The sequence below is a fragment of the Andrographis paniculata genome, unplaced genomic scaffold, assembly GCF_009805555.1.
Source record: "Andrographis paniculata isolate CXL003 unplaced genomic scaffold, ASM980555v1 Contig65END, whole genome shotgun sequence".
NCBI lineage: Eukaryota > Viridiplantae > Streptophyta > Magnoliopsida > Lamiales > Acanthaceae > Andrographis > Andrographis paniculata.
Window position 1 is genome coordinate 1,016,258 of NW_026137601.1, and position 27,687 is coordinate 1,043,944.

The following is a 27,687-nucleotide window of genomic DNA, read 5'->3' on the forward strand; positions in this document are numbered from 1 at the left end:
CGCCCGGCCACCGCCACCGCCACCGCCCCCGCCGCCGTGGACGATGTCATACGGCAAGGTGGAGATCGAGGACATGGAGTGGAACGAGGAGCTGCAGAATTTCACATATCCCGGTCCTTGCGGCAATCTTTTATAAATAACCAAGGAGGATCTTCGAATCGGCGAGGAAATTCCGCGGTGCCCTAGTTGCTCGCCGTATACCACCATCGTCTAAAACATGGAAGATTTCCAGGATATATCCAACAAAAGCGTCGAACTGGAAAAGCCAATGCCGATCGCGGTGGCTTGAAAAACACCAGATCGTATTAGAAGAGTGGTGCTTTACCTGGTGTTTCGTTTTGATTAGGATTAGGTTTTCGCCTGCAAGGCTTCACTGTGATGAATTAGGATCTTTGAACAGACTGGATAATGAGATTTCCTTGCTGCCAAGCGCAAATTGATATTTGATCTTCAGAAAGCGCAGGAAGATGGTGAATGGAAGAACTTGAAGGTTGAAAGTAAGTGCTTTATCAACCCAATCTAAATTACATACAGCTGAAGAACTGTTCTTTATAACCATAAATAAATGCTCAAGAGTAGGAGAATCATGAAGTTGAGAGCATTATGCTGGCAGAAAGCCTCCATGATGATAGCCATGGTGGTTCTGGATCATGAAGATGCAATTTTTGCTGCCATGTTTCTCTGAACAAGAAACTTAAGGTACATATACATATTATATATATATATATATTGGCTTTGTTCTATATGCATTCAAGAATGGCTACCTTTCATCTAAAATGCCTCTACTGATTTGTGTTAAACTTTCATTGTCATTATGAACTCAAAAACAATGGTTCTTACATGGTTGCATAAACATTGGCAAATGCTACATAAACATGAGCAAAAAATTCACCACTTGGATAACAAGGCAGAGCCTTTTTGTCCTGACAGGCCATTTTATTCTTCTTCCAGGGTAGCCTCAAGCCTGAGCAGCACGAATCCGACGGCGACGCCGATGAGCACGAGAGCAGGCAGAATGGCAGCAATCCTGAAAATCTCATCCACGGCGCTGCAAGTCGAGCCAAGAGCGCCGCCTCCGCCGCCGCGCCGCCCCGGCTGCTTCAGCGAGCTGACAATCTTGGCGAAGGACTGGTCGGCGCTGACAGGGAGCCCCAACGAGGCCACATTGCAGTGTGCCCGGAGGCCATCGAATGAGTTCAAGCCGGCAATGTAATTGACTCGTGCTCTCCTCCCGGACGGCCTGGCGGGGCCCGCGACCACCGCCGGCACAGCCATGGTTGCTGATGATGCAGTTGCCATTTGGCTTTCCTGACAGTTAATTCCAACCTGCAGATAGATAGATAAAAAGAGATCAATTAGTGAGGAGAAAATGGAAGCAGTTGCAGAACAGAGCTGTGGAGGACATTAGTATGGTATGTATGTATATGTAAGAGTTTTTTCTTGTTTTAATTAAAAGAAAGAATACCTGGTTTGTTTTCGATAGGAGGATTTGGATCCTTGATTGAAAAATGGGTGATGAATTATTGAATAAAGTGGGGGAGAAAATGGGCTTTGTGTGGATAAGGTGAAGTGGAGATGGATGGCTGACAAGGGGATTGGATAGAGAGAGCTGATTCTTGCAACTTTCCAGGGCTGTGGCTGCTATTTATCGTAAAATTAATTGGAGTGTCTTAATAAATACTATGATGGTAATCGTGCGTTTCTTTTGATTTGAGTTTGAAAAAATTTGATTTGTTTTCCGTATTAAAATAATGTTTGATGAAATATTTTTTTAAGGAAAATATATATATATATTTTTTTAAAAAAAAATATTGAGTATAAATAGTAAAATTTAAAAAAATTTATGTAAAGAAACGTATTGTTTTTGTATATATTAACATCGTTATTATTTAATTAATGAAATTATCTCTTTTAGATATTAGGAAAATGATGAGGGAATTATAATTATTGTTGGATATCATTTCCTTTTTCTTCTTTTATTAAGTTAGATATTGAATAATAAAAAATAAATAAAAAACTGCAAAACCATAAGTAAATTGGTTTTTTTTTTTTTTTTGTCTTTGAATTTTTTTATAAAAATATATTAATTTTTTATTAAATATATAAACTGTGGTTTTTTGTATTTTTTATTTAAAATAATTTTTATATTAAATAAGAAAAAACTATAATACTATAAAATTTGTATTTTATCTATCTTCAAAATAATAAGGTATAATCACTGCGAAAATAAGCCCATTGATTCAGGTTGAGAATTAAAATATGGGGTTGGGCCAAAATAAACCCGCTCCAGAGTCGTGTTTCCCCGAAAGCGCTTTTTCGCATGTGAAAGGAGAAGTCGCGTTTCTTGATTCAGACGCCAACTTCCATAACCGTCTTTTGGACACGATCCACCTGTTTCGCTCCCTTCATTGACCATTCCCGTCATTTTCAGTGTTCTTCGAGATTCCAAATATGATATTTGAAATAAACTAGCAAGAAATTGAAAATCACCGTGTCACGTTACCTACGGAGAAATATAATCGATCGATTCGAGAAAATCCTTCTGTCTTCTTCCTCCGACTTCCGTGTGATTATTTGTTTGTGGTGTACTATTTGTTGTGAAGATCGCAAGAAATTGTTTGGTTCCTGAAGAATAATCAGGTGTTTCAGCAGAACAGGCGACGAAAAGGAGGCGACCTCCTTCCAGGTAATTTGATTGGAGCGATTCGTTTTCTTTTTTCTTTTTTCTTTTTCATTTTGTTCGGTTGCCGATTGATAACCTGATGGAAAAATCAATAGGATCGTTAACTCTATGCATGGATAACAAATTCGCGTCCTGTCAAGTTTTCTTTCTGCTAGGGTTTGGTTTTCGATTGCAATCACATCATCCTCATCCTGTGAATGATTTCTTCGACATGTTTTCAATTGAGTATAAGCAATGATTGGTTGTTCTACTGTGAATAATTTCTACAGATTTTTTAATAGACAAAAGCACTGATCTCTGCTGTTGAGCTGAAGTGTATTCTCTTAATAATGTTAGGGAGAGGGAGGAAGGTGATGAATCTGGCAACTATGGTGAGGCAAATAAGATTTTTGATCATCACGACGATGATGCTTGGGGCTTATGCAGACGATACAAATCCAGTGTTCAGCCCCTGCGAAGATTCAAAAGTACAGAAATCGGATGGATTTACAATCGGCGTTGCTTTCTCCGCCAAGGATTCCTTCTTTTTCAACCAAACTCAGCTTTCCCCGTGCGATCCTCGGCTTGCTCTCTCTTCCAAAGGTGCTGCTCTTGCTCTGTTCAGGCCTAAGGTCGATGAGATCACGCTCATCACCATTAATAGCACCTCCTTCAATCCTGTAAGCTCTACTTCCCTTAATCCTACATCGATGCCTTTCTAATGCCAAAATAGATTTGAAAACATTTATTTCTGATCTGATCTCATGATCATCAGAGCAAGCTCGGAGGATATATGGTGGCGTTCGCCGGACGGCAATACGCGGCGCGATCGATACCGGTGTTGGTTGCGGACGGCACTCACACTGTTACCAGCTTCACTCTGGTAAACAAACACACCTTCCATTATCTATCCATCCTTTACTGTATTGTTTTTTTCTGAATCTGAATTTGGAACAGGTTCTTGAGTTCCAGAAAGGCACACTGGAGAACCTCTTCTGGAAGAAATTTGGATGCAATTCCTGCAATGGAGGAGACGCAGTGGTGTGCCTGAACAATACCGACTGCGCAGTCCAGAATTCGAAATGCAAAAGCAACGGAGGCACCATCGGATGCGACGTCGGCATTCAGTTGGCCTTCTCCGGCACCGACAAAAACGACGACGTTCTCAATACATGGTACGAGGTCGCCAATCTCAGGCAGTATTCCCTCTTCGGTCTCTACTCTGATCTTCGCGATTCTCTTGCATCCTCTTTTAATGGCCTCCTCTGATCTATTTTATGATCTTCTGTCCTTCTTATTTTATGGATCAGTGACGACGACTGCCCGAGAGGGTTGATGTAATTATTAAACATACGGTTTTTGTTTTTTTTTTTTTTAAAATTAATTTTTGTTTTTTTAGCCCATCATTAAAAATGGTATAATTTTTATTTAAATAAAGAAATTAAATGTTGAATTTATCCATTGCCCGAAAAACGGAACAGTCAAAAAGACTGAAAACGACTTCCGAAATTTCCCCAATTCTGTTCCCCGTCTCCTTCATTTTCCATCATCTCACCCGCAAATCAACGGTCAAGATTCGTCTGTCACACTTGTTTTCGTCACAACCGCCTTCCGATCCAATTCCCTATCATCTCAAAACTATCTCAACGAGAAAAGAGTAAGTAAAGAAAATATCTCATCCTTATCCAACACTAAATTTGGCACATTCCCCAATTCTCTATCCCAATAAATAAGTAAATACATATATATGTAAAATACAGGGCAATCATCATTCTCTTCAAAACGCTGCCATTGTCGTCGGAAGAAAATCGATCTCGAGCCTGCAACAAAAATGGTAGAATCTCTGCCTCTGAGTTGTGCTGCAACTACTTTTCTGGTCGAATCAAGGTCCAGAAGAAGAACAAACTTCCGCTGCTTTTCTGCATCGAGAAACAACGGATACATCCCAAAGCTGGAGCCGTTCAGCCGAAGCAAAATTGATAGAGCCTTCAAGGAACCTCCTCTGATTCAGAAATCGGAAAGCCAAATCGCTGGCAAGTTTGTGTTTCTTACTGTTTTTAACTCTCTGATTTGTTGTGGCGTCCATTCTAGAAGTGCTATAAGTAGTTTGTAAGATAGAACTTGTCTTTGATAATCGTGATCTGTGATTTCTCGATTGTTCTTTTCTCTTGAGTGCTTCGATTATTGTTTCTGTTTTCTGATTGTTCGTTTGCGTTTTCAGATTACTGTTCGACTCTGGAAGGAGACGATTCCTACAGCTGTTGGAAAGCCTATTTTGAACTCAAAGAGCTTGAAGTAAGTAACGTAACTTCATACTTCATCATCAAATTATACGAACAATCTGATCAGTACTTCCATCCTCAATTCATAAACTGCTTGATATCAATTATACTACTCAATCCATCCTTGAAACAATAATTGATAGAGTAGAACCCGATAAAAAATAATAATAATAATAATAATTGATGAGTAGAACAACTTCTTATATGATAATTGAACTCACTACTCAGAAAGAAGTTCCAAAAGAGGACCTGGAGAGATTAGTGATAGAAGCCGGCGGAGTGAAATCACTGATCGGATTCGTGCACGGCGTCGCAGCCATCCACAAGGCCGCCAAGGCTGGTGACAAGGCGGCCGTCAACCCGGCCAGCACACCGGCAGCAAGAGCTGTGAATCCGGAGTGTCCAGTCCCCGACGGACTCCCTAAAACTTGGGAAGAGCTGCAGGAGGAGGAGAAGGAGCGAATGCCGGATTCGGCCTACACAAGGCTGCTTAGAGCCAGGGGAAGACACCCTGTGTGGCACAACATCGAATGAAATCAATGAATGAATTGGTAAGGTAAATACTAACTACTACTTTCAGTTTCAGAAATAATATGCACATAATAATAGTACATAAGGTAATTATTGTCAATGTAGGATTCCTTGTTTGGACAGTGTGTGCTCATAGCAGTATTGCATTGTGCATATATATTTGGTGCACTTTATTTAAGAGAGAATTTTGGTGAGGGTTTTAGGTATTTTCTATATGGATGATCTTTGTACTTTGAGCTTGAGTTTTGGATTTGATTTCTTTGTCTAATTATAGTACTTTTCATTTCTGTTAGAACTACGGGATTATTATTATTTTATAAGGGAAGTTTATTCCATTTATTTATAATAAATCATTTTATTATTTTTATTTTTAAAATAATACTCCTCTAATGCTCTATTTTTTCTACGTAACTCGCTATATTGTGTCACCTTGGTGTCTCAACATCTCTCTTGGTGACACTTGGACACCAGCCTCGACCAAACGACTAGGCACCGTCAGGACATGTTATTTATTTTTTAAAAAAATATTATATCAAATATTTTTTTTTTTTTTCACGAAATATCAAAATTAAGTAGTAATGCTTTACTATTTTTCTAAACTTTCAAATTTTCTTAAATCTCAAAAAAAAAAAAAATTTCCCTATATGAACAAACCCTTAGACTGTCTTCAGATATTTAGATTGGTTTCAGATATTTGAAGGCACGCAAATATAGCCAAACGACTAGGCGGCCTTTCTTGGCGGTGATGCACCGTCGCGACAATATTGTCCTTACAGTCGACAAAAGAAAAGTGACGTAGACCGATAAAAATGACAATATAGATATAGTATGTGAGCCGGAGATAGTATTTTTTTTTACAAAAATTTTACTAAATATTATTTTAATACCAAATTCAAATCAAAATTTCTCAAACTCAATATAAAGAAACAGACCCTATAAGAGAGTTATTTAGATAGTAGTAATTATTTATTTAATGATTAAAAAAATTAAAATATATATTTAAATATTTTTAACATTTTATTTTAATAAAAATATATAATATAAATACTTCTTCCGGTCAAATTATAAAGTTTACATTTCGTTAAATATTCTATTTTTTTTCATAAATACTTTTACTTTATATCATATCATTACTTTTATACAAAAAAGTAACGGCAAAAATATCATTACACTACTTTTAACTATTTACTATAATTAAAATATTATTATTTTTTAAATACTGCGCCAAAATAAATATAAATGGGCGGTGGGAGTATTATTTTATAATGAATAAAATTATATATATTTATTAATTGAGAAGAGAGCCAAAAAAATTTTAAAGAAATTTTGAATAATTATTAAAAATTTAATTAAATTAATTTATAATTATCAAATATATTTAAAATTTATAAATTTATTAAAATATAAATGAGTCATCTTTGCCCAGAGGAGGAATGAAGTATATTTATATCCAAGTTAATTTAAGTATATTTAATATATTTTATCCAATTTAATTTTGTGTTTAATAAGAGGAAGTATATAGGGGGTGTTTGTTTTGGAGATTGGATTTTAAATACATTATTCATTTCATTTTTTTTTCTTTCGAAAACATCAAATCAAATATCTATTTTTCATTTTTTATTATAGTAAAAATCAATAATCGCATCAACACTTATTTATATAACATCATACAATTATTCAAATTCAAATTTTTTATTATTCAAATCCCAATTCAGAATACAATACCAAACAAACACATTATTCAGTTTAATTTTGTGTTTAATAACAAACATCATTGATTTGAATGGGCATTAATTTAAACTTTTGTTTAAATAATATTTTGATTCCATATTTTGTTTGAAAATTAGTATTTTTTTTATAAGTTGTATCAAACTATTAATTTGATTTGAATCGGTAAAAGAACCAATCAATTCGTCTTAATCTAAATATGATATTTGAAATTTTATACCTAATGAATTTTGTAATAATAATATTTTATTAATTATTAAAAATACGTATAGATTAATTTCAAATATAATACTTTCCATCTTATTGAAATGTTATTATTTTTTATTTTTGTCAGTCCCAAAATAAGATTATCATTTTTTTACTACAATTCAATATAATACTAATATTAAAAATTTACTTGCAAAAAGTTAACGCTACCCTTCTAACAGAACAGATATATTTGTAAATTAAATAAAAAAAATATTTTATTATTAATTATAATGAAAAAAAAGTAGTACTACTATAAATGTTATCCATGGTACAAAAGATTATTTCAAAGGCGAAAATAGTAGTTTGAAAGCGTGTTGTTTAAGGTACGCTTAAGTTGTCGCTGTGAATAGCTGTTTAGTATTTAGAAAAACGACATCGTTCTGAAGTTGAACAAAGGCGCTTCGGTCGGTCGGTCGGTCTACCTGTACTTGTTGCCTAAGGCTAAAAGAAGGCACACATTGAAGCAAATCACGGGATGGGAGAGCGTTCTCTATTCAAATCCAAGGAGTTCAAAACCTCGATTTTTCTCTGAATCAGTTCTATCGGATTTCAATTCGATTCGTTTCAAGGATTTCTGTGATTTCCGAGGGTTTGTTGTGTTTTTTGACGCTGATAAGTGCATTGTTTTTCAATTATGATGACGGACGACGCGAAGAAGGCTTCTGAATCGGAAATAAAGGCAGCAGGGGAAGAGGCGACAGTCTCCGACGCGGCTGAATCCGTTCCTGTGCCGGAATCTGGTGGCGGATGGGGAGGCTGGGGGTTTTCTCCACTTTCGTATTTATCAGATCTACAGAAAGCTGCTGCTGTGGCCGCAGAAGAGATCTCTCGCAATGTATTGTCTGCCGCTCTCGAAAATCAGTATTTTTCTTATACGCACACACGCGCTTCTATATTTGGATTGATTTCGATTGCTGAGGTTTATATTACGATGTATTAGAAGCGAACCGTATTTGTGTGTGTTTTTGGGAGGGTTTTCTTCGATTAGAAATGTAAGCAGAAGACAAGATACATGTGGATCTGCAATTCGGCGCTGTGACGTTATTAACTTTGAATAGTGTTAATGTTAATCATGGCACGCAGTGTAGCTGTCTTAGAAATTGCATTTTCGATGGTTGCTGCTTACTAGTTTTTGGATACCATGAGGAAATAATATGTGGTTTCAATTTATTGTGGATATCTGATGCAGAGAGTTGAAACTGATTACATTCACAGATAGTGGCTGACATTTTTCTTTCCTATTCTAAAATGGAAATATGGTAATGAATTTGTTGTGTAGAAATTAGAATCAGGTGTTTTTATTTATAGCTAGTTGAAATTAGTTGCTAATAGAATCTTTCCCTTTTGGAGTCTGACTAGCTTAAGAACTAGGTGAATTAGGTAGTGCTGGATCTTTGCCACCCAGCTTAGACTGAAATGGCTGTCTATTTACATCTGCTAATATTTGTGCCTGATTTTAACTATACCGGTTTGGCTTCTTTCATTATTATCAGATGAGTTTTTATGAGTTTCTTTAGCTGCTTAATTGAGTTGTGTTCTCTTTTTCTTTTTTTTCTTCTTATACTTAGGCTGTTGAGGCTGCAAAGACAGCAGCAAAGACCATTTCAGAGACTGTAGCTGAAGACTCAGAATCTTCTATAGGTGAAGGTAAAGAAGGGTCTGCAGCTGAAGAAGAGAAAAATGATGACAGTAGTGAAGATGAGGATAAAAAGAAAGGGAAAGCAGCTCTGGATAAACTAGTGAATGCCAGTGATGAATCCATTCTCAGTCAGGTGGGTTGTGTGAAATATTTGGGGAACTACAATTTGACTTCATTGTTTCTGTTGCTCTTTCGAAGTGGCCATTTAAGATTATATTTTGAATTTATTGCTATTGCTATTTGAACTATTTGTCTTCCAATTATTGTAAGTGAGTTTCACTCTGTAAATGCAGGGTCTGAAAGTTTTAGATACATCAGTGGAATCATTTGCTTCAGGAGCTTGGGAAGCACTTGGAAGTGCTTGGAAAGGGTGAGATGCTTTAGTTCCCCTGCATGTCTCAGTAGTAGCATGTTATATTTCGTAAAGTCACCTTCCAAGGCTTTAGCTATTTTATGATGTTCTGCAGGGACGTTGTACATGACACCCTATAATCTTTCTGGATATTATTTAATACTGAAACATGAGTATCTGTTTCTGCTTTCACCTGATTAATTTAGGTATTACTGATCCCGCATTCATCTTATATATTAGGTTCTATCATATTAAAGGTTTTTGTAATCTTCTTGAGATGATTGACATGATCGTATAGTATTTCACAGATCATATGCAGACCTATATTTTGGTTTTGTAGAAGCTGGTTTAGTTATGAAAAGATGTGTTGTAGTTAGTACAGTTAATTACCATTGTCTAATCATGAGAACTTTCCTATTTCTCTTAGGTTTGAGAATTCAGCTTCAAGTATGGCCGAGTCAATTCAACATGGGGGTTCACCAAAGACAGTGGGGTCTGTTGCCCCATCTTTGTTAGAGGTTCACCTGCATCTCTTGCTTCTCTCTCTCTTTCTTTTTCCAAGAGTTTTGTTCAGTTTCACATTGTTTTTTTTTTCATTGTGGCAGACTGGAAAAGCCTTTACACAGAAGGGTATGCAAATGCTTGAGCAAGTCGGAAAAGAAACCATGGATCTTTTAATTTCAGAAACTGGGATTCAAGTGGAGAAAAAGTCCGATGCAACGATAGATGAAGATCAATTGTTCGAAGAAACCACATTCGACAGGTGCTTTTATATATATGGAGGCCCAGAACAGCTAGAGGTATTTGCGGTTCAAAGTATTCATTGTGCAGCCATTTATTTTATAATTGAGTTTGTAAACACTTGTATCATCTTTTGTGGCAGGAGCTGGAGGCTTTGTCCAATCATTATGCCTTGTTGTATAACCGAAGAAAGGCAAAACTATCTTCTGAACAAAAATCAATCTACGATGGAAAGCTTAAAGAAGTACAACAGATATTTGATTTGGGTGCTGAACTTGATGGAACCATTACCGAATCAGAAAAAGGGAAGGAAATAAAAGCTGGAAATGATGACGGCACCGATGAATTGAAACGGATGCATGATGCCAGCATTCGTAAAGCTGCTGAGCTGGCTGCAGGGTAAAAACTAGCCTTGACTTTTGTTTGTTACCTCTAGTTTCAAGACATTATTCTGTTAATATTTAATCTTAGGGCGCGCCTGCTGTCAAATGTTAATCGGTTGCATTATTTTGGTTTTTCTTCTGTAGTTTTGCAAGTGCTTTGTCTGGACTGGGAACAACAGACGTAGTTCAGAGAACATCCGGGCGGCTCGATGCTTTACATTCAGAGGGGGTTCATGTATGTGAATGAAGTGTTTAAATCTATGTGGATATATGTCTTTGCCATAGGATTAAGAAGCTGATGATTATATGGTTGATCATGCACTGATCCCTTGAGCTGGTCTTATTTTGCCAGAGGCTTTCCGAAATATGCTGTTATGCGGCAACTCAACTGCTGATGCTTGGAAAGTCCCTCATATCCAACACAAACAAAGTGCAAGATCAAGAGATCGAGGAGGACATGATCAAGATTGATTGGCCGGAGGATATGTTGGAAAGAGCCCACATAATCAGAGCAAAGGCACAATCAATGACTGCAAATATGGAATCCGTTTACAACAGTTTCATTACAGGTAAATGGCTCATACATATAAACATATATATATATGTTTGTGTATATTAAATCATTCTGGTATTCCCGGGATGTTTGTTTGACAGTAACTTAGGTAAATCTTGCACAGGCATATCAGATGTAGCAGAAGCTTATTCAGCAGCGCTGAAAAGCGCCAAGTCACAAGAAACGGAAGCTGAAGCCAACCTGGGGAAGTCAGTAGAGGAGAAGGCGAGTGCATTCAAGGAACGTCTTCGCACAGATCAAGCCACGGCAGCGGGTAAAGTGGTGGACGGGATTCAATTCTTGACTTACCTGATTGTCACTACCTCAATGCCCGTTGCTGCTTGAAAAGGCGATGCATCAGTAGGTCAGATCCTGTAGTGCAGTCCACCCGTAAATACAACCAGCGTCTCCTGCAAGGTTCTTCTTAGCTGCTGCTGCTGCTATTTTCTCTGGTAACTTTGTACTACTTCCTCTGTTTTATTGAAGGGAAGAAGAAAGCATGCTTTTTCTTTACTCTATTTTTATCTATTGGTGTGGTGTGCTATTATTTCCACGCTGAAATAATAAATACATGCATACATACACTTACCTGGGGTTGATTTCTCTCATAGGCAGACCTTTCTTTGTGGACTAAATAGCTCGTCATCTACAGTGAAGGCCTTAACGGGTGGGGTGGGGTGGGGTGGGGTATATTACGTGGTCCATATTTTTGTTAACAATGGGCTAATGCGTAAGGCCCAAAAAATATAGGCCCATGACCCAGTTTTAATTAATTTTAGGCCTTAAGCCCATTATAATGATAAACTGATTGTCACCGACAGTTTCGTGGAATACAAAGAGTCTAGATCTATTTGACCTAGGAGTACCGGGTGTGTCCAATAATTACTATAAATCCTCATGGGCCTAATCAGCATGGGATATCCATTGATATGATGATTGGCCATGGATATGAAGAACAGAAAGTGACATTAGCAATGCCAATAATTATTCCAAAAAAAGCATTGTCTAAGTTTCCTGAATAATTACAAGGATTGCCCACCTAACCCAACCACTACTACCCACACTAATCATTTCTTGACATCTTAACACACTAAATGTCACACTACTATCTTTCTTCAAATCAAACCATTTTCAATAAATCATTTTTTTTTTTCTATTACTACTATTATTTTTTAATTTGAAAATATTATTTTCTAACACTTTAAAATATATGCAAAACATTCAAATCCAAAACATCCAACCAAACACACCTTCAATAACTTGCAGTGTTGATTACTTGCACCAAAGCAATGTTCTAGAAGAGCAGCCAAACTTGTTCATATAAAGGAACTGAAACCATCTAATAAGTGTTAACACCATCAAATTCATCCATGGCATCACTAGAATTTGAACCTGATTTCATCCAGCCCATTGAGCACAGGCCAAAGCTTCAGATCATCGAGGAGGACGGCATCCCGTTGATCGATCTCTCCCCGTTAAACTTGAATTTCTCGGAGCCCAATTGGGATCTTGTGGCAAAAATAGGTGATGCATGCAGAAAATGGGGATTTTTCCAGGTGATCAACCATGGAGTGCCTGCAGAGGTTCGAGAAAGAATTGAGTCAGCTGCAAAGGAGTTCTTCGCCCTCCCGAAAGAGGAGAAGAGGAAAGCGAGCCGGGATCAGGTGAACCTGTTTGGGTATTCCGACTTTGAGATCACAAAGAGCGTGCGCGACTGGAAGGAGATTTTTGACTGCACAATAGAAAATCCGACCGTTATATATGCTTCTGATGAACCTGATGACAAAGAGCTGAAAGAATTGACAAACAAGTGGCCTGAGTATCCTCCCGATCTTCGGTATCCAATTCATTTGGTTGCACTGTTTCCATTCCTGATTTGTTGCAATATATCGCATTTGTTATTAGCAAATTTTCTCAATTTGCAGAGACGTGTGTGAAATGTACTCAGCAGAAATGCAAAAGCTCACTTACAAGTTGCTCGGGCTGATAGCCTTGAGCATGGGACTTCCGGAAGATCGGCTGCATAGCTTATTTAAGAATCAGACAAGTTTCATGAGGCTGAATTATTACCCACCTTGTCCAGCTCCTGAGCTAGCACTTGGCCTTGGAAGGCATAAGGATGCCGGTGCAATGACAATCCTGCTTCAGGACGACGTAGGAGGACTTGAAGTGAAGAGGAAATCTGATGGAGAGTGGATCTTTGTCAAGCCAACTCCTGATGCTTATATTGTCAATGTCGGTGACCTTATCCAGGTATATGAAAGCAAGTCATCTGCACAATAAGTTACAATCAATCGATCAATGTTATTAGTGACAGAATGTGTGAGTGTTTTTGATAGGTATGGAGCAATGATAAGTATGAAAGTGTGGAGCACAGAGTGACAGTCAATTCACAGAAGGAAAGGTTTTCGATTCCATACTTCATAAATCCTTCACACGACGTATGGATACAGCCCCTGGAGGAGTTGGTCAGTGAGCAAAGTCCAGCTAAATACAAAGGATACAGCTGGGGAAAGTTTTATGCAACCAGGAAACTCAGTAATTTCAAGAAGCTCACCACTGAAAACATTCAAGTGCATCATTTCAAGCTTTAGAAGACAGATCTTGTTTTTCTCCATGGTTGTAATAAGTAGGTGTTATTAATAATGACAGCTTTGTATAAAATCCCTGAGAAATTCATAAAAAAAATATCAATCATTTAAGTGTGCCTATATATAAGTCAAATAATCAATTAATGATCCAAGTGTTCATATATGATGAAAATAATAAGTGGCTCATCATGATCCAAGGGAAAGTGTAGGGGGCCAGGCATCCAAATTAGTAATTTAGGGTGTGCTTGTTTGTTTTTTCAAACCTGCTTTTATACTAATCATTTTATGTACATATTTTTATCCTTAAAACACCTGTCCAACGCCTATTTTTCAATTAAAACATAACCGCCAAAAGATATTTTATTATTAGAAACATCACATCCAAAATTTCTTCTCCATTCAAATGTCTACTCTTCCAAGAACTACCACCTCCCAAAGAGAAATGAATAACAACAAGACTTACTTGATGTTTATTTTCCTCGTGATGTTTCCTTTCCAGAAGACAACTGCTGAGAACTTTGTCCTTGTTCATGGATCTGGGCATGGAGCCTGGTGCTGGTACAAGATAGTGGGGTTGCTGAGATCATCAGGCCAGAATGTTACAGCCCTTGACATGGCTGCTTCTGGGATCAATCCAGAACAGGTCCTTGATGTGCCAACTCTGTCTAATTACTTCAGGCCACTCATGGATTTCATGGCTTCTGTTCCTGCAAGACAAAAGGTGATTCTTGTAGCTCATAGCTCTGGTGGATTAGCCATATCTCAAGCTATGGAGAAATATCCAGAGAAGATTTGTGTTGGTGTTTTTGTGGCAGCTTTGATGCCTGGCCCATTTCTCAACATCTCCACCCTCAGTAGGAAGGTATGTATTCCTTACAGGCCCTTGGTTTTATTAATTCACCTTGAAGAAATCCAGGAAAAACAGATCAAGTCTTCAGTAACTCAGTCCCATAGTTCTTCCTCTTTTCTATTTGCAGTCCTTGAGAAGTCAAGAAGGTTCTCTTTTGGACAGCCAATATTCATTCAACAATGGAACCAACAATCCTCCAACTACATTATTGTTGGGACCCAAGTATCTGTTAGTGAAAATGTATCAGCTAAGCCCTTTCCAGGTAACACCAGCCTCCCTCTGTAAAACATCCTAAAACACGAAGAACAAAATAAACAAAAAACCTAAAAAATTCTCAGCTTTTCACTGCAAGAAAAGTAGAGCTACAAAGAAGGTACCTTTATCTTGCATACCCTGTGTCTATGGCAGGATTGGACACTAGCAACAATGTTGGTGCGGCCAATATATCTGTACACAGAAGAAGACATGTCCACAGAGCTAGTATTATCAAGTAACAAGTATGGATCAGTTAAACGAGTTTACATCATGACAGATGAAGACAATGTTGCAAAGAAAGAGCTGCAGCTATGGATGACCAAACACAACCCCCCAGATGTAGTTAAAGTAGTGAAAGCATCTGACCACATGGCTATGATGTCTAAACCAACTGAGTTGTTTCACAATCTGCTTCTGATTGCTCAGAAGTATTCTTGAAAGTATATTATGAGTTGTACTAAACAAGCTATGAGGGGAAAATGGCTCAACATATGATGCTCCTCTAAAGTATTTTCAATTGAGTAATAAATAATGAATCTTGCAAGATACCCAAAGTATAACATAGAACTGAAAGATATATCTCAACAGTGTCATGGATTAAGTTTTCAAAACCTTAAAGAGATGTACCTTATGGAGCTGGGCCCCTCACACATAGTAAAGATTCCTTTGTGGAATGTAGATGAATTTCTTATTTGGATAAACATGGTGATTCAAACAGAAAGACTGCTGGCAAGTGGAAACCAATAATAAACGTACAGGAGTTAAATATCTAAACAAGATAATTAGTGGTGTGGCGACAAAGGCCAGACCCATTAAATTTGGAACCTGCCAACAGATTCATGTTGAAATATCAATGTCAAAAACCAGACAATGAATAGTTAAACTAATCCCTTGGTTAACATGATACTAAGAAATACACAGTAAGTCAGTAATCCTCTTTATTCTTTTACCTTTACATGTATCTTCCTCTACTAGCAATAGCTACAAAACAAAGTACATATACAAATATAAACACAAAAAAGTTAATCAAAAAAAAAAAAGAAAAAAGAAAAGATTAACAGACCATAAATTGTGGTACACAATTGTCAACATAAAAAAGCAATGATCTCTGCATAAAGTCTAGGATAACCATACCTCAAGAACACTGAAAAATCTTTTGCGTTTCCAATTCGAATCCCCAAGTCTGCTAATACTCAGCCTTAAGAAATACTTCACAAAAACCAAATTAAGCAGTACAGATCCCCAACCATCAAATTCAAGTCTAATAAAAACTGCTCCTCCCAGATCCAACACCTTGATAGACAAAATTTCTTCAATTATGGCAACAACCAAGACCGAATCATCGTACCTTCAGTGGAACTCGTTCACAAACAAAACTATACAATTACAATTACAATTACACTATACATATCCAAATGTACGGAGAAAGCCAGCATATGTGACAAGCACAATCTCCACAAGCAACTAATTGCACTGATGCTAAAAATACATAAAGATACTACTATTCACCGGTTCTTCAATCAAAACGCAGCCCAAGTCAGCTCCCGGACAAAAATTAAGGAACAATATCAATAAGCGGAAGCAGAAGTGGATAGTCAGGAATCGAAGACAGCATCGAATTTGCTTCGAAAAACATCCATTCAACAGCTTCAACAAGCATGATCGCTACTTCTATCGCCAGTCTCAGCAGCCGCAGGCATCCTTCCAGTCTCGGAACTATCATCGTCTTCAGCAGAGCAGAGTTCTTCCCTCATCTGCTAGTGGGTGCATCAAGGAGCTGCCAGCTGCCTGCAGAAATTTCCATTTACTCCCTGTAGTTATGTAAAATTGTAAAAGTGCCCCCACGTCGACAAATTGCGGATATTATGGGGCCTAATTAATAGGCCCAATATAGAATGGGTCGGGTTACCCAATTAGGCCCAAATAAACATTCTGTAATTAGCTTCAGAATTGATTACGTCAAAGCTAACCTCTCCCATGGAGTGGAATGTGGAAACCAACGAACAGTTTTTATCCTACAGTTGCTACAAAGCAGGTGGATTCAACGAACTCCACCGCCAAACTCTGCAGGTTGTAGCGATGTGCATTTCAAATGCGTGATGCGTATATATATATATATATAGATATATGTGTGTGTTAGTTCTGTGCAGGGGGGAAAAGCTGGGAGTGAGGAATTGAGGAGAGATCTTTGTTAACCTGTTTGTTTCGCATGGCGCAAGCGAGTGAGAAGCGTGTCGGTGGAGGAGAAGCCGTACAAATGGCGCCGGAGAACCGAAAGGACAGCGGGAACGGTAGTGGAGGTGGATGGGGATTCAAATTCAATGCGGCGGCTCCTGAATTCGTGCCGCGGTCGCACTCGCATGTCCAGCCGCATCTGCCATTGTCCGGCTACTTCTACCCGCAGTGTTTTCAGTGTCTCGATGGAATAAACGGGAACTGGATCTATTACGCCGATCAACAAGCGTCGGTACCTTTGGTTGGATCCAAGGTTGCGCCGCCGCTGAATCATCCGGCCAAGGAGAACGTCCTTACCGAGGATCTTAAGCAAAAAATTGTCAAACAGGTCACTCTCAAATGCCTTCTTCTGTAATTAGGGTTAAGGTTGTGATCAAAATTGAAATGTTTTGTAACTGTCTACACTACAACAGATGTGCATTGTGAACCATTGTTGATTGCAATACCGTTATCCTTGCGTTGTGTTGTGTATATGATGAAACAGGCAGAGTACATGTTCAGTGACATAAGCTTGCTAGCCAATGAATCCATTGCTAAACATGTGAGCAAGGATCCTGAAGGCTTTGGTGAGTCCTTATCAGATCGAACACTCCTTTTTTACATTCTTGAATTGAGTTTTCACAAAATTCACTTCCAGTATCTAAAATTTTTCCATTAACAGTTCCTATAAATTTTGTCACTACTGCAAAGAAACTCAAGTCCCTTAACGTTAGCAATCCAATGGTGGCACAAGCATTGCAATCCTCCTCTAACCTGGTTGGAATTTTAATCCAAATTACCGCTCCTTGATCATTGTAGGACTACATAATTCAGCTATAAATCACAGTATGTTTTCTATTTCTGTACAGGTTGTGAGCAGCGACGGCAAGAAGGTGAGACGGAAACACCCCTTAACCGATAAGGATAAAGAAGACCTGATGGTATGCTAGCTACTAATCCCTTCATTCTATAGAACTTTTGTAGCTTTTCTTGGTGCCATTAAGCTTTTCGTATTACATCTTATGCAGCTCCGCTCTGTTATAGTTGAAAATCTACCCGACGATCACTCTCATCACAACATTGAGAAACTGTTTAATGTGGTTGGAAGGTCGGATCAGATTCATTTCGTTATCTATTTTCTTTTCTTGTATGTGCATACATATGTACTTAATAAGCAATACTCCTTTCCCATATGCAGCATCAAATCAATCCGAATATGTCAACCACAAGAACCAAATTCTTCTCGTTCTTCTAAGGGAGATTTAGTTGTTAGCAATAAGGTACATGGAATCGACTGATTAATTGCTGCTGCTTCATTTATATCATCGCCATAACCCTTTTAAAATTTGTGCCGTTCTTGAAGCTTCATGCACTGATTGAGTATGAAACTCCGGAGGCTGCAGAGAAAGCAGTATGTCACCTTCTCTTCTGTTACTAGCTACTGCACTTACTCAGCTGTTCATGCCATAATCCTTTAACGAATTCATCTCCTCAGGCCGAAACATTGAACGATGAAAGAAACTGGAGAAAAGGCATGCGCGTGAGGGTAATGCTCAAGCGATCGGTAGGTTGCCTTCCAACCATATCCATTCTGCTTCATGCTTTCTTACATATATCGTTAACTACTTGTGATGCTAATCTACAGCCTAAGTCTGTGTTAAGGAGCAGGAAGTCAGATTTCGATGTGTGTTCAGACGACGAGGAGGGAACGCCCTGCCTTTCGCAGGAAGATGCCTCGCCTACCAACTCAGCTGAGGTAACTAAATAACATTCTCAAAGTGATGACAATGTTAAGGTAAACTAACCGTGTTATGATTGATAACTCAATCAGGTAGATGAGAACTCATGTGCATTGAAGAAAAGTTGGTCGAAGAACCGGGCGAAACCCAAGCATCGGCCTCATATTATAAATTCGACATCTACTACACCAAACAGCAGCTTGCCGACAAAAGGCCCCCGAATGCCGGACGGAACCAGAGGGTTCGCCATGGGGAGAGGGAAGCCACTCTGTGTCCAGGTGCAATCCAGTTAAATAGTAGACTGACTCAGTTTTATATGCCTGCAAAGTTTATGATGAGTTTTATATCTAGAGAAGGTGAAGTGTTTGTCATGTATGGAAAGCATGTTCCATTGATCTGTGTGTGTGATAATGTTGAACAGAATGCTGCTCTGCTGATTCTTGGCAAGTTTTTGTATCTTTTACTTAGCCTTCTATCTTGTGAGATTGTTTAGTGTTTTTACTTCCATCTTTGAGCCAAAAGAAGCCCAAAATTGGTGAAAGATAGACATTTTAAGCAAGTTACAAGATACGTGAAATCCCAACTCAATGCAAGAAAAATTACCAGATGAAGAACACAAAATTCATTATGATGACAAAGAAAGTAGAGTTAGAAAGAGCAACAACTACTTTCTGGCCTTCACACTCAATTCGATTGATGTGTATTGGCATTAATCTCCTAATACAATTACAGTAATGTTTTTGCACAAGTCAATTGTGGTCCCCCAAATCCAATAGTGGAAACACACCATCATTAGAGAGAGAGAGAGAGAGAGAGAGAGAGAGAGTTTGGGAATCTTACGATCCACATTAAACTAAACTTACACATAAGAAAGCATATATTGTCAACTTCAGTAAATTGAATAATAATATCTTTCTTTTCCTCTAGAAAATAACTTTATAATTATGTATATAATCCTTTAATCGAACACATTTCTAACATATCAACAGCTTACATACCACACTAGCATTCTCATTTTGGGCTTATCAACAGCAACCTTTGAATAAACTATTGAATTGCTCCATTAGCTCCAATCATCATTTTGTAATATATTATCTGAACTATTATCATATATTAGTAATATTTATATATTATATTAACATATAATGTTACATTGAGATCAATTATATCATATATTTCTCTCACATAAGTTGCACATGTTTGACGCTTATTTATCAGGAACCATATGGCAAATTACATTGACGAAACTGATAAGCCAAAAAATGATGTATTCACCACCAAGTATTTCTTATGTATACAACCGTATGCTTCCTATATAATAAAAAATAAAAATAAACAATAACAATATACTAAGAGAGGGAATACGATTTGGAGCACAAAGGTTCAAAAGAAAAGCGACAAGGAAGAATTTGGGGTGTCAGAAAGACCATAGCACACCATTAAAAAACACAACAATAACAATACTAGTAGTAAATTTAATAATAATAATAATAATAATAATAATAGTTATTATTATAAGAAGAAGAATAAGAGAAGGCTGTATGTGGTACATGATTTTGACTAAACCTTTGTACGATACATGGGTCTGCTCAGATCTTTCTGTCCTTGTCTATCAAATACAATCATGCACTCTGCTGCCCCTCCCCCTCCACCTCTACTCTTAGTTTATATAAATAAATAGTTTTCTGAAATAATAATAATATTAAACTTGTTATTGTATGAAATGAACCAAAACAACACCATTCACAAAACGATTATAAAGTCAAAGAATGGGACGATTATCTGCTGTCATCACTGTCCCCAAGACATATATTCTCTTTTCTTTCACAGTCAGATTCTCTCATCTTTTTCAAATTTGTTTTTTCTTTCTTTCTTTCTTTTCGACACATATATATTTATTCGTAATTACAAGCTACACTAAAAGATGCTTATTAAATAATTGTGAGAATGCTCCAAATGCAACCCTACGGGTTGATGATATATGAGAAGAAACAAATTTACTTTATGAGGTGCATTCAAGTATATCAACAAATATGTGTAAGTTGATATTATATCAACAAATTTGACCCCACCAGGAAAGACTACTTTTGGCTCAACCACACAACATTTTCTCCTTTCCACTCATGACTTGTGTCAAAAAGACAATTTCACAATTGGCACATAGTTTTTAATTTATTAGCTAAAAGAATTGTGAGAGGAAATATAACATCACAACAAGAACAGATGAAGTAACAACACATTACTTGCTCGATCAAAATGCTAACATATAATATAAATTCTGTGTGTATTCGTGGAATGAGATATAATTTAAGTTTGAAATTTTATTTTATTTTAGTAACAATTGATTTGACTAATATGCCAAGTTTTCTTTCTCTACAAACATTTTTATAAACATGCACAGAAATCAGATTAATGGTTTTTTATTCTGACCATGTAAAACCATTAATTACCTCTTCAAAGGCAAATATATCAACTGTCACTCAGTTAAAAATTGGATTCCAGTGTCAGTCAATAGACCTAAATAAAAACAAGTACGCACAAATTTCATTCTTTCTTCCTGCATGACATATATATAATGAGAAGTAGCAACTTGAGTCATTCATTCATTTACCTACTTCCAACTTCCAACTTTCGACCCTAATTTCATGTATGTTATATATGTTCTTATGTATATGTATCCATTTAATTAGATACCCTTTTGCATTTACTCAGCAATTGATAATCACATAACCAAATCAAAACAAAGAAACACACATACATAGACACACTTGTAGTATATACATATACTATTACTTTTACCTATGTGGTCCCAAAATGGAGAACCATAGCTAGGTAGCAATTAGTTTTTGGGGATAGCAACAGCACATGGAAACTGATATAGCACCTTCATTGAATACCTTACCCAAGCCCAGGCTGTTCTCTCTCTCTCTCTCTCTCAGCACATGTAAGTATCATGTATCTATCTCCATTCCCCAGTTCCCCTTAATCACACAGTCATACATTACTACAAGTATCCATTCATAATTAAAAAAACAAAAAAAGAGTAAAGATTAGTAATAAGAATAATACTAACCATACTATGTTGTCTGCATAGATGTATATCTCACCTGACAAACCAATTAATCTGATTTATCTTTTTTTTTTATGATCTGGCTACAAAGATATAATTAACTTGATCAAAAGCAGATAAAAAGGTCCTGTGTATATAAAGAAAACCAACCCCTTTTTTCCCTCCACTTTTCCTCCCCACCAGATGTGATAATTTTCTCCATAAAAATGTTTTAATTCGTTCCACACTCTTGACAGCACTTTTTACTTCCCAAAAGATGCAGCAATATTCTCTCCCTATGAACTGATGATTAGTCAGTGTTCTCTCTTCCTCTCCAACATTCAAAGAACCTGATGCTTCAAGAATCAAATTACACTCCTATCATCCAAAACCCAACGAATTCAACTCTCTCCTATCATCGCTACCATCCCCTTTTCCAGTTTTTTCCCTAATTAGAAACAGAAGCAGCTAATTAACTGTTCTGTGGCTAATTAGGGTTTAGGGTTTGATCATACTAAATAAACAAAAATGGCTACTTCCAGTCCAGTATTAGATCCACTGCAACAGCAGCCACCGCCAATGGAGATGGCCCAGCAGGCCTACACGGCCCACTCGGGCCACGGGTCCGTCGGGCCCGTCATCGGCGTCCTCGCCGTGATAACCATTCTCGGCGCAATCGCGATCATGATTGGCCGGCTGTGCTCCGGCCGGGGAATCCGCGGCCGCGCGCAGTATGATTTTGAGGGTTGGGTCGAGACCAAATGCGCTTCTTGCATTGATGGTCGCCTAGACCACCCTCCGCCGCCGCGGGTCGTCGTGACGGAGCACACTGCCGGAACTTCCGCCCGGACGACGGCGGCGGCGGCGGGAGAGGGAGAAGAGGAAGGTAATACACACGTACACAACCCTCGTCATCAACAAGAGTAGAGCTTAATTATTACAGTATTAGCTTATCATCTAATTAAGGTTTCAATCCAATCATGGTGTTATTATTTTGTTATCTTGTCATGTTTAATTTCTTAATTATTTTAATGGTGGGGATTTTGGGCATTTGTCATGCAGATACATATTTTTTATTTACCTAACAGAGCAATATCAAAGTAATCATATTTGAAAGCTAAAAATATCCACTTAATAAAAGAAAATACAAACATTTCAATGCCATAATGAAGATCTAACTAAAAGAGGGGTTTCTACTTCAAAATTTTAAAGTGAATATCTTTTATATCGTAATTCCTACAAGAGAATTGGAGCTAGTAGTGTATACTGTTAGAGTGGCATTAACGACCCAAGTGAATTCACCTATCCTATTTTGCCCCAGTCACATTTACTACATTACTACTGTTACTCTACCCATTCACAACCCTATTGTTACCAATGGCAGTTATGATTCAATGTTGATCCTATGAGAGTTGAGGGGTAATAACTTTTGGATTGAAGATCAGATTGTGATATCTGTCCCTCTTTTTGGGAAAGTGGGTACTGTTTGTTATCTGTGTTGTATAGTAAGCAGGAGTATTTGTTTAAGCTAATAATAAATGATGGTAGAGAGAGAGAGAGATGGGACAGGTGTGCGTACCTGGGCATGGCATGGCATGAGAAGAGATTCCTTCCATCCGATTGGTTTGACTTTGACCATGTGAAATCTTGCAGCTTTTGTCAATTCTTCTTTGTCACTGCTTTCCAATCCCCAATTGGACCACAAATCTGCACCACCAACTTCAATATTAGTTACTTGTATGGATGGCCTTTTGCCCATTTTGGCCCATAATCACCAATCATATATATACCTACTATTGTAAAGCTTGTTAGAAGCCCCATTTCATGCTATCTATGCTGTTAATAATCAAGATCTTCAATTCCACAATATATGGCACAAGATAAGACCAAGCCTGCTGTCGATACAGCCCGTTTCTGAATGTTCATACTACTCAATGATAAAAACTCAAGCTCAAGTCCAAGATTCCAAACAAGCTTACCAAACCCAATTAACAATAGAATGTTCTTGGAGTTTTGAGTCAATTTCAAGCTAGCTACGTATAGCTTGTTTCGATTTGCTAGTCATGCAATGAAAACACCCACCAACAGCATAACTATGTTGTATGTAGATGTCTGGTTGGCGGGTGACCTCAGGAGTTATAATTATTCACTCCTAAATCCCTGAGTGCATCAGTGGCTGCATCTTTACAGCTCTTGTGGGTTTGTTTTGCCCTTCTGATTAATTCCTCGATCCCATTTCCAAGCAGAAGTTTTCTGTGCACCGTAGTGGAGGATTTAGTGACTGGACGAAAATTATGAAACAGAAGAAAGGCAAGTTAGGAACTTATTAACTGTTACCGGTTCTCTGGATTTCGAACAACCAGATTCCTGATCATGAAGCAAGCATTTCTTTGCAGTTGATCTGAGGCTGGGAACTTCTGCATGGCTTGAATCGCAAGGTCCCCAGCACCTGACTCCATGGCACAGGCTGAATTCTCCATGGACCTCAAGCACAGAGTGCAAATGATGGACATGATCTGTTGGAGTTACAGAAGTAAATACCATGTAAGTCACAGTAAGCATGTGGAAGCCGATAATGTATATTCTAATGGGCTAAGATGAATCTGTTAGACTATGGATCCTGAATACCTTGGCATGTACAATCACACCCATGCACATGCACACACTATGTAGGAACCCTTATTCAGCAACAAACTAAATCTCTACCTCCTGCAGTACAGAGGGATCATCAGAGAATCTTGCTGAGAGGTTTAAAAGCCTATCCATGCCTCCCTTTTCGACAATAGCAGCCTTGTTGGCATCACTTCCAGCAAGCTAATCAAACATACATAGTTAAGCAGCTTCAAAATGTATGGGGATCAAAGTTTGCAATACCCAAAACAAATAAAATTCAAGATGGTGAGCTACAAGCTTTGGCAGAAAAATTTTACAACAAATTGGTGAAAGACCATTGACAACATATTTGAAAGAAGCTTCAGAAGAAGACAAACTAAATGTAAAACATGATTCACCCTTTGGGATGTAAAATGAAACATGGCATAAACTTGAAGAAAGCCTTAACATTGGCAAAGGCTTGTAATGTAAACTTTAAGACGAACATTAAATAAACTGTCTTGTTTGAACATATAAATTAAAAAGGTGAGCGTTCAACAAATTAATATGTGAAGGATAAATAAAAAAATATTACAAACTAATAATAAGCTTTTATAAGGAAAAGGGGATATAGCTGGTGGTTCTACGGAGTGAAATTAGGCTTTGAACATGAGGGATAGAGGTGTAAGAAAATATTCAACAAATTAACGTGTGAAGGATAAATAAACAAATATTAAAAACTAATAAACAATAATAAGCTTTAATAAGGAAAATGGGATATAACTGGTGGTTCTGCATGAGGGATAGAGGTGTAAGAAAGTATTAAGCATTCCATGTATACTACAGTCCAGCTTGTACCTTAGACAACAAAGAGCAGCAGGTTTTCGCTACACCACTGTTTCCCAGTAAACCACTATTATCAATACAGTTGAGAATCACATCAATCCCCCCAGCGCTGGCAATAGACCTACAAATCTCGTCCTGCAATGATGCCAGCACCAAGTTGAATAAGTTAGATAAAGATATCTGATATATTACTCTACTTGTTTGTGCTTACATAAGTTATATTCTCATAAAAATCTAAGCTAATTTAGAAAGTAACAGTTGATCTAATAATCTTACATCAACCACTACAGCACAAGTTCTAGATATCTCCCGATGAGAGCCTAAAATCTAAGTTAATTAGCCTGTCATGTTTTCACATAGTTATTTCTCTGGCCCTTATTTAATTTGTCAACACTGTCTCCTTTTCCACACTAAACATCAGCAATATAAAGTCGACATATCTGCTGCTCATTTTGACAACATTTGAAAAACTTACATTGACAGCTACAGATTTCAGAGCAATGGCGGCTGAGGTAAGATGGGGAAAAGAAGCTTCTTCACGAAGAGAGTCCACAAGAATCTCTGCAATTCCCAACTCAGAGAATTTTCTAGCATATCCAAAAACCTGTAAGTTCATGATACCTTCAATTGTGCAAAATTCAGGTAAAGTAAACAAAACCATGGTCTCAGAAAAGTCTTACAAACATCGGTCAATAATATCAACCATATTGATATTTGATATTGTATGAAAAATCATCACTATTATTAGTGTGGCGAGAAAATTTTGTTTGTCAGCTTACTTGTGATGCCAAAACACGATTGTCATCAGATGTCAAGATAATTCGTATGGCATCATATATGCTTGGAACAGTCCCAACGTTTCGTTCTTTGAGAACCTGGAATATTAGCTCATCAATTTTCAAGTCCATAAATGAGTCCTTCAGAACTTCATTGCCAGTTGCAGCAGCAGCAACAACTGCAAAACAACCTTCTAAGGTGTTTGCATCACCTCTTTCACCTTTTAGGATATCCACAATAATCCTTGGGCCACCATTCTCCTTAAATATTTCTGAACTTTGAAGATCTGCACAAGCATAACAGCATAACAACTCTTAACTTCTTTCTCCAAATGGAGTATTCTTACAATCTGATCCAACTTCTAGAAGAGGTGAGCAGATATTAGTATTGTCATACTACCAGAAGTGTAAAAGAATAGATTGATACTGAATTCAGATCTTGCACATTTTAAAACTTTGAATTACGTTTCCTTGAAACTTAAAACAGAACATGAAATATTTAGTAGCTAAGACTCACAATTACGATCACCTAGATTACAATTTACTTCCACTAAACTGAATTCTTTCATCTATCACCTTGTGTGAGCTTAAGTATGTCTGCACTCACAAAACTCTTCCAAAGGCAACCCAATGCTTGCCATTAAAGCATACTATCCAGGCGGGTGTCGCCAAAACATGATGCCAGATATACATGATATTATTTTTGATCGATCTACCTCTCAAACTCGCTCACTTGGGCGGGTTTCGACCCAATAGAGGAGAAATACTGAAGAACAACCCGTCAGATGTCCCCTAACATACAAGTTACAACTCCATTGTTACTTCAGGTATTCTTGTTCACTGACAGTCCAACTCTAAGTAGAATTGCAAGAGCTGAATATTAGAAACTAAATGTAGAGAACAAGTGTTTCTAGATGCACATTTACAGATTCAGTTGAAATATATAAACACTACGTAATTTCGCTCATACCATGAATAACCGAAGCAAGGGCATTCAACGCGGATGCCAAGCCCTGACTCTCCTTCCGCAGCTTAGAACAAATAGATATCAACAATTCCACTGCTCCATTTTTCGAGGCAATGGACGCATTCCCCGATCCTTTATCTTTGCACAAAACATTCAATTCATTCAGCGGATCCAAAATTTCAGGAAATGCTTTTTCCTCTCTTAACTTTCCCAAACACTCGATCACCGGATTGCTTTCTCCAGGTAGGCAAGTGATAATACCTGGAAAGATAACACAATAAAATACCACCGATAATCAATAGAGAAACTTCGGAATATAAGCACACGAACTTCGATTAGCTACAAACCTGTAAGATCGACACCTTGCAGAGTAAGCGTCTGGATGGCGTCATCGAGAGCTTCGGCAGGGTCCATGCCGAGGTCATCTATGTTTTCCCGTACCATTTCATCGAATGCTTGCTGCGATATTGTGCGCGTGGCTCCCTTCGGCGGTCCCATTTCCGGAGGTAATCGGCGTCTGCTGTCGCCCTGAAGCTGAGCTCACTGTGCCGGTGAGAGAAAAACACCGCGCAAGATGTACTTTACGATTTTACCAAATTTCGAATTTCCGCCTTGCGTCAATAGAAACTTTATGGACCAAACATTGGCCCATTAACTTATAACCCGGAGCCCAAGCCCATTTTCATGC

The 27,687-nt window shown here is 37.7% G+C and overlaps 8 protein-coding genes, 1 long non-coding RNA gene and 1 pseudogene across 14 annotated transcripts; 7 read left to right on the forward strand and 3 right to left on the reverse strand.

The window, feature by feature from the left end:
• The first annotated feature begins 43 nt into the window (after nt 1–43).
• LOC127262338 (diphthamide biosynthesis protein 3-like) lies at nt 44–1,026 on the forward strand (annotated as a pseudogene).
• LOC127262337 (uncharacterized) lies at nt 790–1,631 on the reverse strand. Its single transcript, XM_051290989.1, has 2 exons — nt 1,466–1,631; nt 790–1,326 (listed from the first exon to the last, which is right to left on the reverse strand). The coding sequence occupies exon 2, from the start codon at nt 1,297–1,299 to the stop codon at nt 937–939; it is 363 nt and encodes a 120-aa protein (XP_051146946.1). The 5' UTR covers nt 1,300–1,326; nt 1,466–1,631; the 3' UTR covers nt 790–936.
• A 603-nt stretch (nt 1,632–2,234) lies between these two features.
• LOC127262334 (uncharacterized) lies at nt 2,235–4,027 on the forward strand. Its single transcript, XM_051290984.1, has 4 exons — nt 2,235–2,686; nt 3,020–3,342; nt 3,438–3,545; nt 3,620–4,027. Exons 2-4 carry the CDS (start codon nt 3,037–3,039, stop codon nt 3,929–3,931), a joined length of 726 nt encoding a protein of 241 aa, XP_051146941.1. The 5' UTR covers nt 2,235–2,686; nt 3,020–3,036; the 3' UTR covers nt 3,932–4,027.
• A 366-nt stretch (nt 4,028–4,393) lies between these two features.
• LOC127262335 (CCG-binding protein 1) lies at nt 4,394–8,223 on the forward strand. 4 transcript variants are annotated; one of them, XM_051290986.1, is made up of 4 exons: nt 4,394–4,695; nt 4,884–4,957; nt 5,173–5,495; nt 8,108–8,223. In XM_051290986.1, exons 1-3 carry the CDS (start codon nt 4,494–4,496, stop codon nt 5,476–5,478), a joined length of 582 nt encoding a protein of 193 aa, XP_051146943.1. In that variant the 5' UTR covers nt 4,394–4,493; the 3' UTR covers nt 5,479–5,495; nt 8,108–8,223. The 4 variants fall into 4 exon arrangements, with proteins under 4 accessions (XP_051146943.1, XP_051146945.1, XP_051146944.1 ...); XM_051290988.1 differs by having other exon boundaries at nt 8,111–8,205; XM_051290987.1 differs by lacking the exon at nt 8,108–8,223 and adding an exon at nt 5,581–5,770.
• Nucleotides 8,090–11,708, forward strand: LOC127262349 (uncharacterized). Its single transcript, XM_051290998.1, has 9 exons — nt 8,090–8,287; nt 9,021–9,224; nt 9,385–9,461; nt 9,871–9,961; nt 10,049–10,243; nt 10,327–10,583; nt 10,712–10,802; nt 10,920–11,136; nt 11,245–11,708. The coding sequence occupies exons 1-9, from the start codon at nt 8,090–8,092 to the stop codon at nt 11,463–11,465; spliced, it is 1,551 nt and encodes a 516-aa protein (XP_051146955.1). The 3' UTR covers nt 11,466–11,708.
• A 678-nt stretch (nt 11,709–12,386) lies between these two features.
• Nucleotides 12,387–13,714, forward strand: LOC127262333 (jasmonate-induced oxygenase 2-like). The gene is made up of 3 exons (XM_051290983.1): nt 12,387–12,957; nt 13,046–13,373; nt 13,460–13,714. The coding sequence occupies exons 1-3, from the start codon at nt 12,491–12,493 to the stop codon at nt 13,712–13,714; spliced, it is 1,050 nt and encodes a 349-aa protein (XP_051146940.1). The 5' UTR covers nt 12,387–12,490.
• Nucleotides 13,045–17,027, reverse strand: LOC127262339 (uncharacterized). Its single transcript, XR_007841122.1, has 6 exons — nt 17,013–17,027; nt 15,951–16,880; nt 14,939–15,797; nt 14,175–14,852; nt 13,541–13,787; nt 13,045–13,392 (listed from the first exon to the last, which is right to left on the reverse strand). It is a non-coding gene; the product is annotated as an uncharacterized LOC127262339 (long non-coding RNA).
• On the forward strand, nt 16,795–19,236 carry LOC127262332 (la-related protein 6C). Of its 2 annotated transcripts, XM_051290982.1 has the most exons (10): nt 16,795–17,379; nt 17,536–17,617; nt 17,713–17,807; nt 17,900–17,971; nt 18,059–18,138; nt 18,229–18,310; nt 18,394–18,441; nt 18,526–18,594; nt 18,676–18,786; nt 18,862–19,236. In XM_051290982.1, exons 1-10 carry the CDS (start codon nt 17,026–17,028, stop codon nt 19,060–19,062), a joined length of 1,194 nt encoding a protein of 397 aa, XP_051146939.1. In that variant the 5' UTR covers nt 16,795–17,025; the 3' UTR covers nt 19,063–19,236. The 2 variants fall into 2 exon arrangements, with proteins under 2 accessions (XP_051146939.1, XP_051146938.1); XM_051290981.1 differs by having other exon boundaries at nt 18,526–18,786.
• A 3,110-nt stretch (nt 19,237–22,346) lies between these two features.
• On the forward strand, nt 22,347–22,745 carry LOC127262350 (uncharacterized). The gene has a single exon (XM_051291000.1). It carries the CDS (start codon nt 22,347–22,349, stop codon nt 22,743–22,745), a length of 399 nt encoding a protein of 132 aa, XP_051146957.1.
• Nucleotides 22,746–23,397: 652 nt separating this feature from the next.
• On the reverse strand, nt 23,398–27,595 carry LOC127262330 (uncharacterized). 2 transcript variants are annotated; one of them, XM_051290977.1, is made up of 9 exons: nt 27,347–27,595; nt 27,003–27,260; nt 26,036–26,319; nt 25,732–25,860; nt 25,269–25,391; nt 24,525–24,632; nt 24,156–24,334; nt 23,609–24,071; nt 23,398–23,525 (listed from the first exon to the last, which is right to left on the reverse strand). In XM_051290977.1, exons 1-8 carry the CDS (start codon nt 27,495–27,497, stop codon nt 23,948–23,950), a joined length of 1,356 nt encoding a protein of 451 aa, XP_051146934.1. In that variant the 5' UTR covers nt 27,498–27,595; the 3' UTR covers nt 23,398–23,525; nt 23,609–23,947. The 2 variants fall into 2 exon arrangements, with proteins under 2 accessions (XP_051146934.1, XP_051146936.1); XM_051290979.1 differs by having other exon boundaries at nt 23,403–23,525; nt 23,613–24,071.
• Between the last annotated feature and the right edge of the window lie 92 nt (nt 27,596–27,687).

What these genes read in the sequence shown, in the direction of transcription:
- LOC127262332 (XM_051290981.1), top strand. Translation starts at nt 17,026, where the DNA reads ATGGCGCAAGCGAGTGAGAAGCGTGTCGGTGGAGGAGAAGCCGTACAA. An exon ending in AGGATAAAGAAGACCTGATG is followed by an intron (nt 17,972 to 18,058) that starts GTATGCTAGCTA and finishes CATCTTATGCAG; the next exon opens with CTCCGCTCTGTTATAGTTGA. An exon ending in ATTTAGTTGTTAGCAATAAG is followed by an intron (nt 18,311 to 18,393) that starts GTACATGGAATC and finishes CCGTTCTTGAAG; the next exon opens with CTTCATGCACTGATTGAGTA.
- LOC127262330 (XM_051290977.1), bottom strand. Translation starts at nt 27,497, where the DNA reads ATGGGACCGCCGAAGGGAGCCACGCGCACAATATCGCAGCAAGCATTC. An exon ending in TGAAATCTGTAGCTGTCAAT is followed by an intron (nt 25,392 to 25,731) that starts GTAAGTTTTTCA and finishes GCATCATTGCAG; the next exon opens with GACGAGATTTGTAGGTCTAT. An exon ending in GCTGCTCTTTGTTGTCTAAG is followed by an intron (nt 24,633 to 25,268) that starts GTACAAGCTGGA and finishes ATGTTTGATTAG; the next exon opens with CTTGCTGGAAGTGATGCCAA.
- LOC127262337 (XM_051290989.1), bottom strand. Translation starts at nt 1,299, where the DNA reads ATGGCAACTGCATCATCAGCAACCATGGCTGTGCCGGCGGTGGTCGCG.
- LOC127262349 (XM_051290998.1), top strand. Translation starts at nt 8,090, where the DNA reads ATGACGGACGACGCGAAGAAGGCTTCTGAATCGGAAATAAAGGCAGCA. An exon ending in CAGAAGAGATCTCTCGCAAT is followed by an intron (nt 8,288 to 9,020) that starts GTATTGTCTGCC and finishes TCTTATACTTAG; the next exon opens with GCTGTTGAGGCTGCAAAGAC. An exon ending in GAGGCCCAGAACAGCTAGAG is followed by an intron (nt 10,244 to 10,326) that starts GTATTTGCGGTT and finishes CTTTTGTGGCAG; the next exon opens with GAGCTGGAGGCTTTGTCCAA.
- LOC127262335 (XM_051290986.1), top strand. Translation starts at nt 4,494, where the DNA reads ATGGTAGAATCTCTGCCTCTGAGTTGTGCTGCAACTACTTTTCTGGTC. An exon ending in ATCGGAAAGCCAAATCGCTG is followed by an intron (nt 4,696 to 4,883) that starts GCAAGTTTGTGT and finishes TTGCGTTTTCAG; the next exon opens with ATTACTGTTCGACTCTGGAA. An exon ending in TTGAACTCAAAGAGCTTGAA is followed by an intron (nt 4,958 to 5,172) that starts GTAAGTAACGTA and finishes CTCACTACTCAG; the next exon opens with AAAGAAGTTCCAAAAGAGGA.
- LOC127262333 (XM_051290983.1), top strand. Translation starts at nt 12,491, where the DNA reads ATGGCATCACTAGAATTTGAACCTGATTTCATCCAGCCCATTGAGCAC. An exon ending in GAGTATCCTCCCGATCTTCG is followed by an intron (nt 12,958 to 13,045) that starts GTATCCAATTCA and finishes CTCAATTTGCAG; the next exon opens with AGACGTGTGTGAAATGTACT. An exon ending in ATGTCGGTGACCTTATCCAG is followed by an intron (nt 13,374 to 13,459) that starts GTATATGAAAGC and finishes TGTTTTTGATAG; the next exon opens with GTATGGAGCAATGATAAGTA.
- LOC127262350 (XM_051291000.1), top strand. Translation starts at nt 22,347, where the DNA reads ATGGCTACTTCCAGTCCAGTATTAGATCCACTGCAACAGCAGCCACCG.
- LOC127262334 (XM_051290984.1), top strand. Translation starts at nt 3,037, where the DNA reads ATGAATCTGGCAACTATGGTGAGGCAAATAAGATTTTTGATCATCACG. An exon ending in ATAGCACCTCCTTCAATCCT is followed by an intron (nt 3,343 to 3,437) that starts GTAAGCTCTACT and finishes CATGATCATCAG; the next exon opens with AGCAAGCTCGGAGGATATAT. An exon ending in CTGTTACCAGCTTCACTCTG is followed by an intron (nt 3,546 to 3,619) that starts GTAAACAAACAC and finishes AATTTGGAACAG; the next exon opens with GTTCTTGAGTTCCAGAAAGG.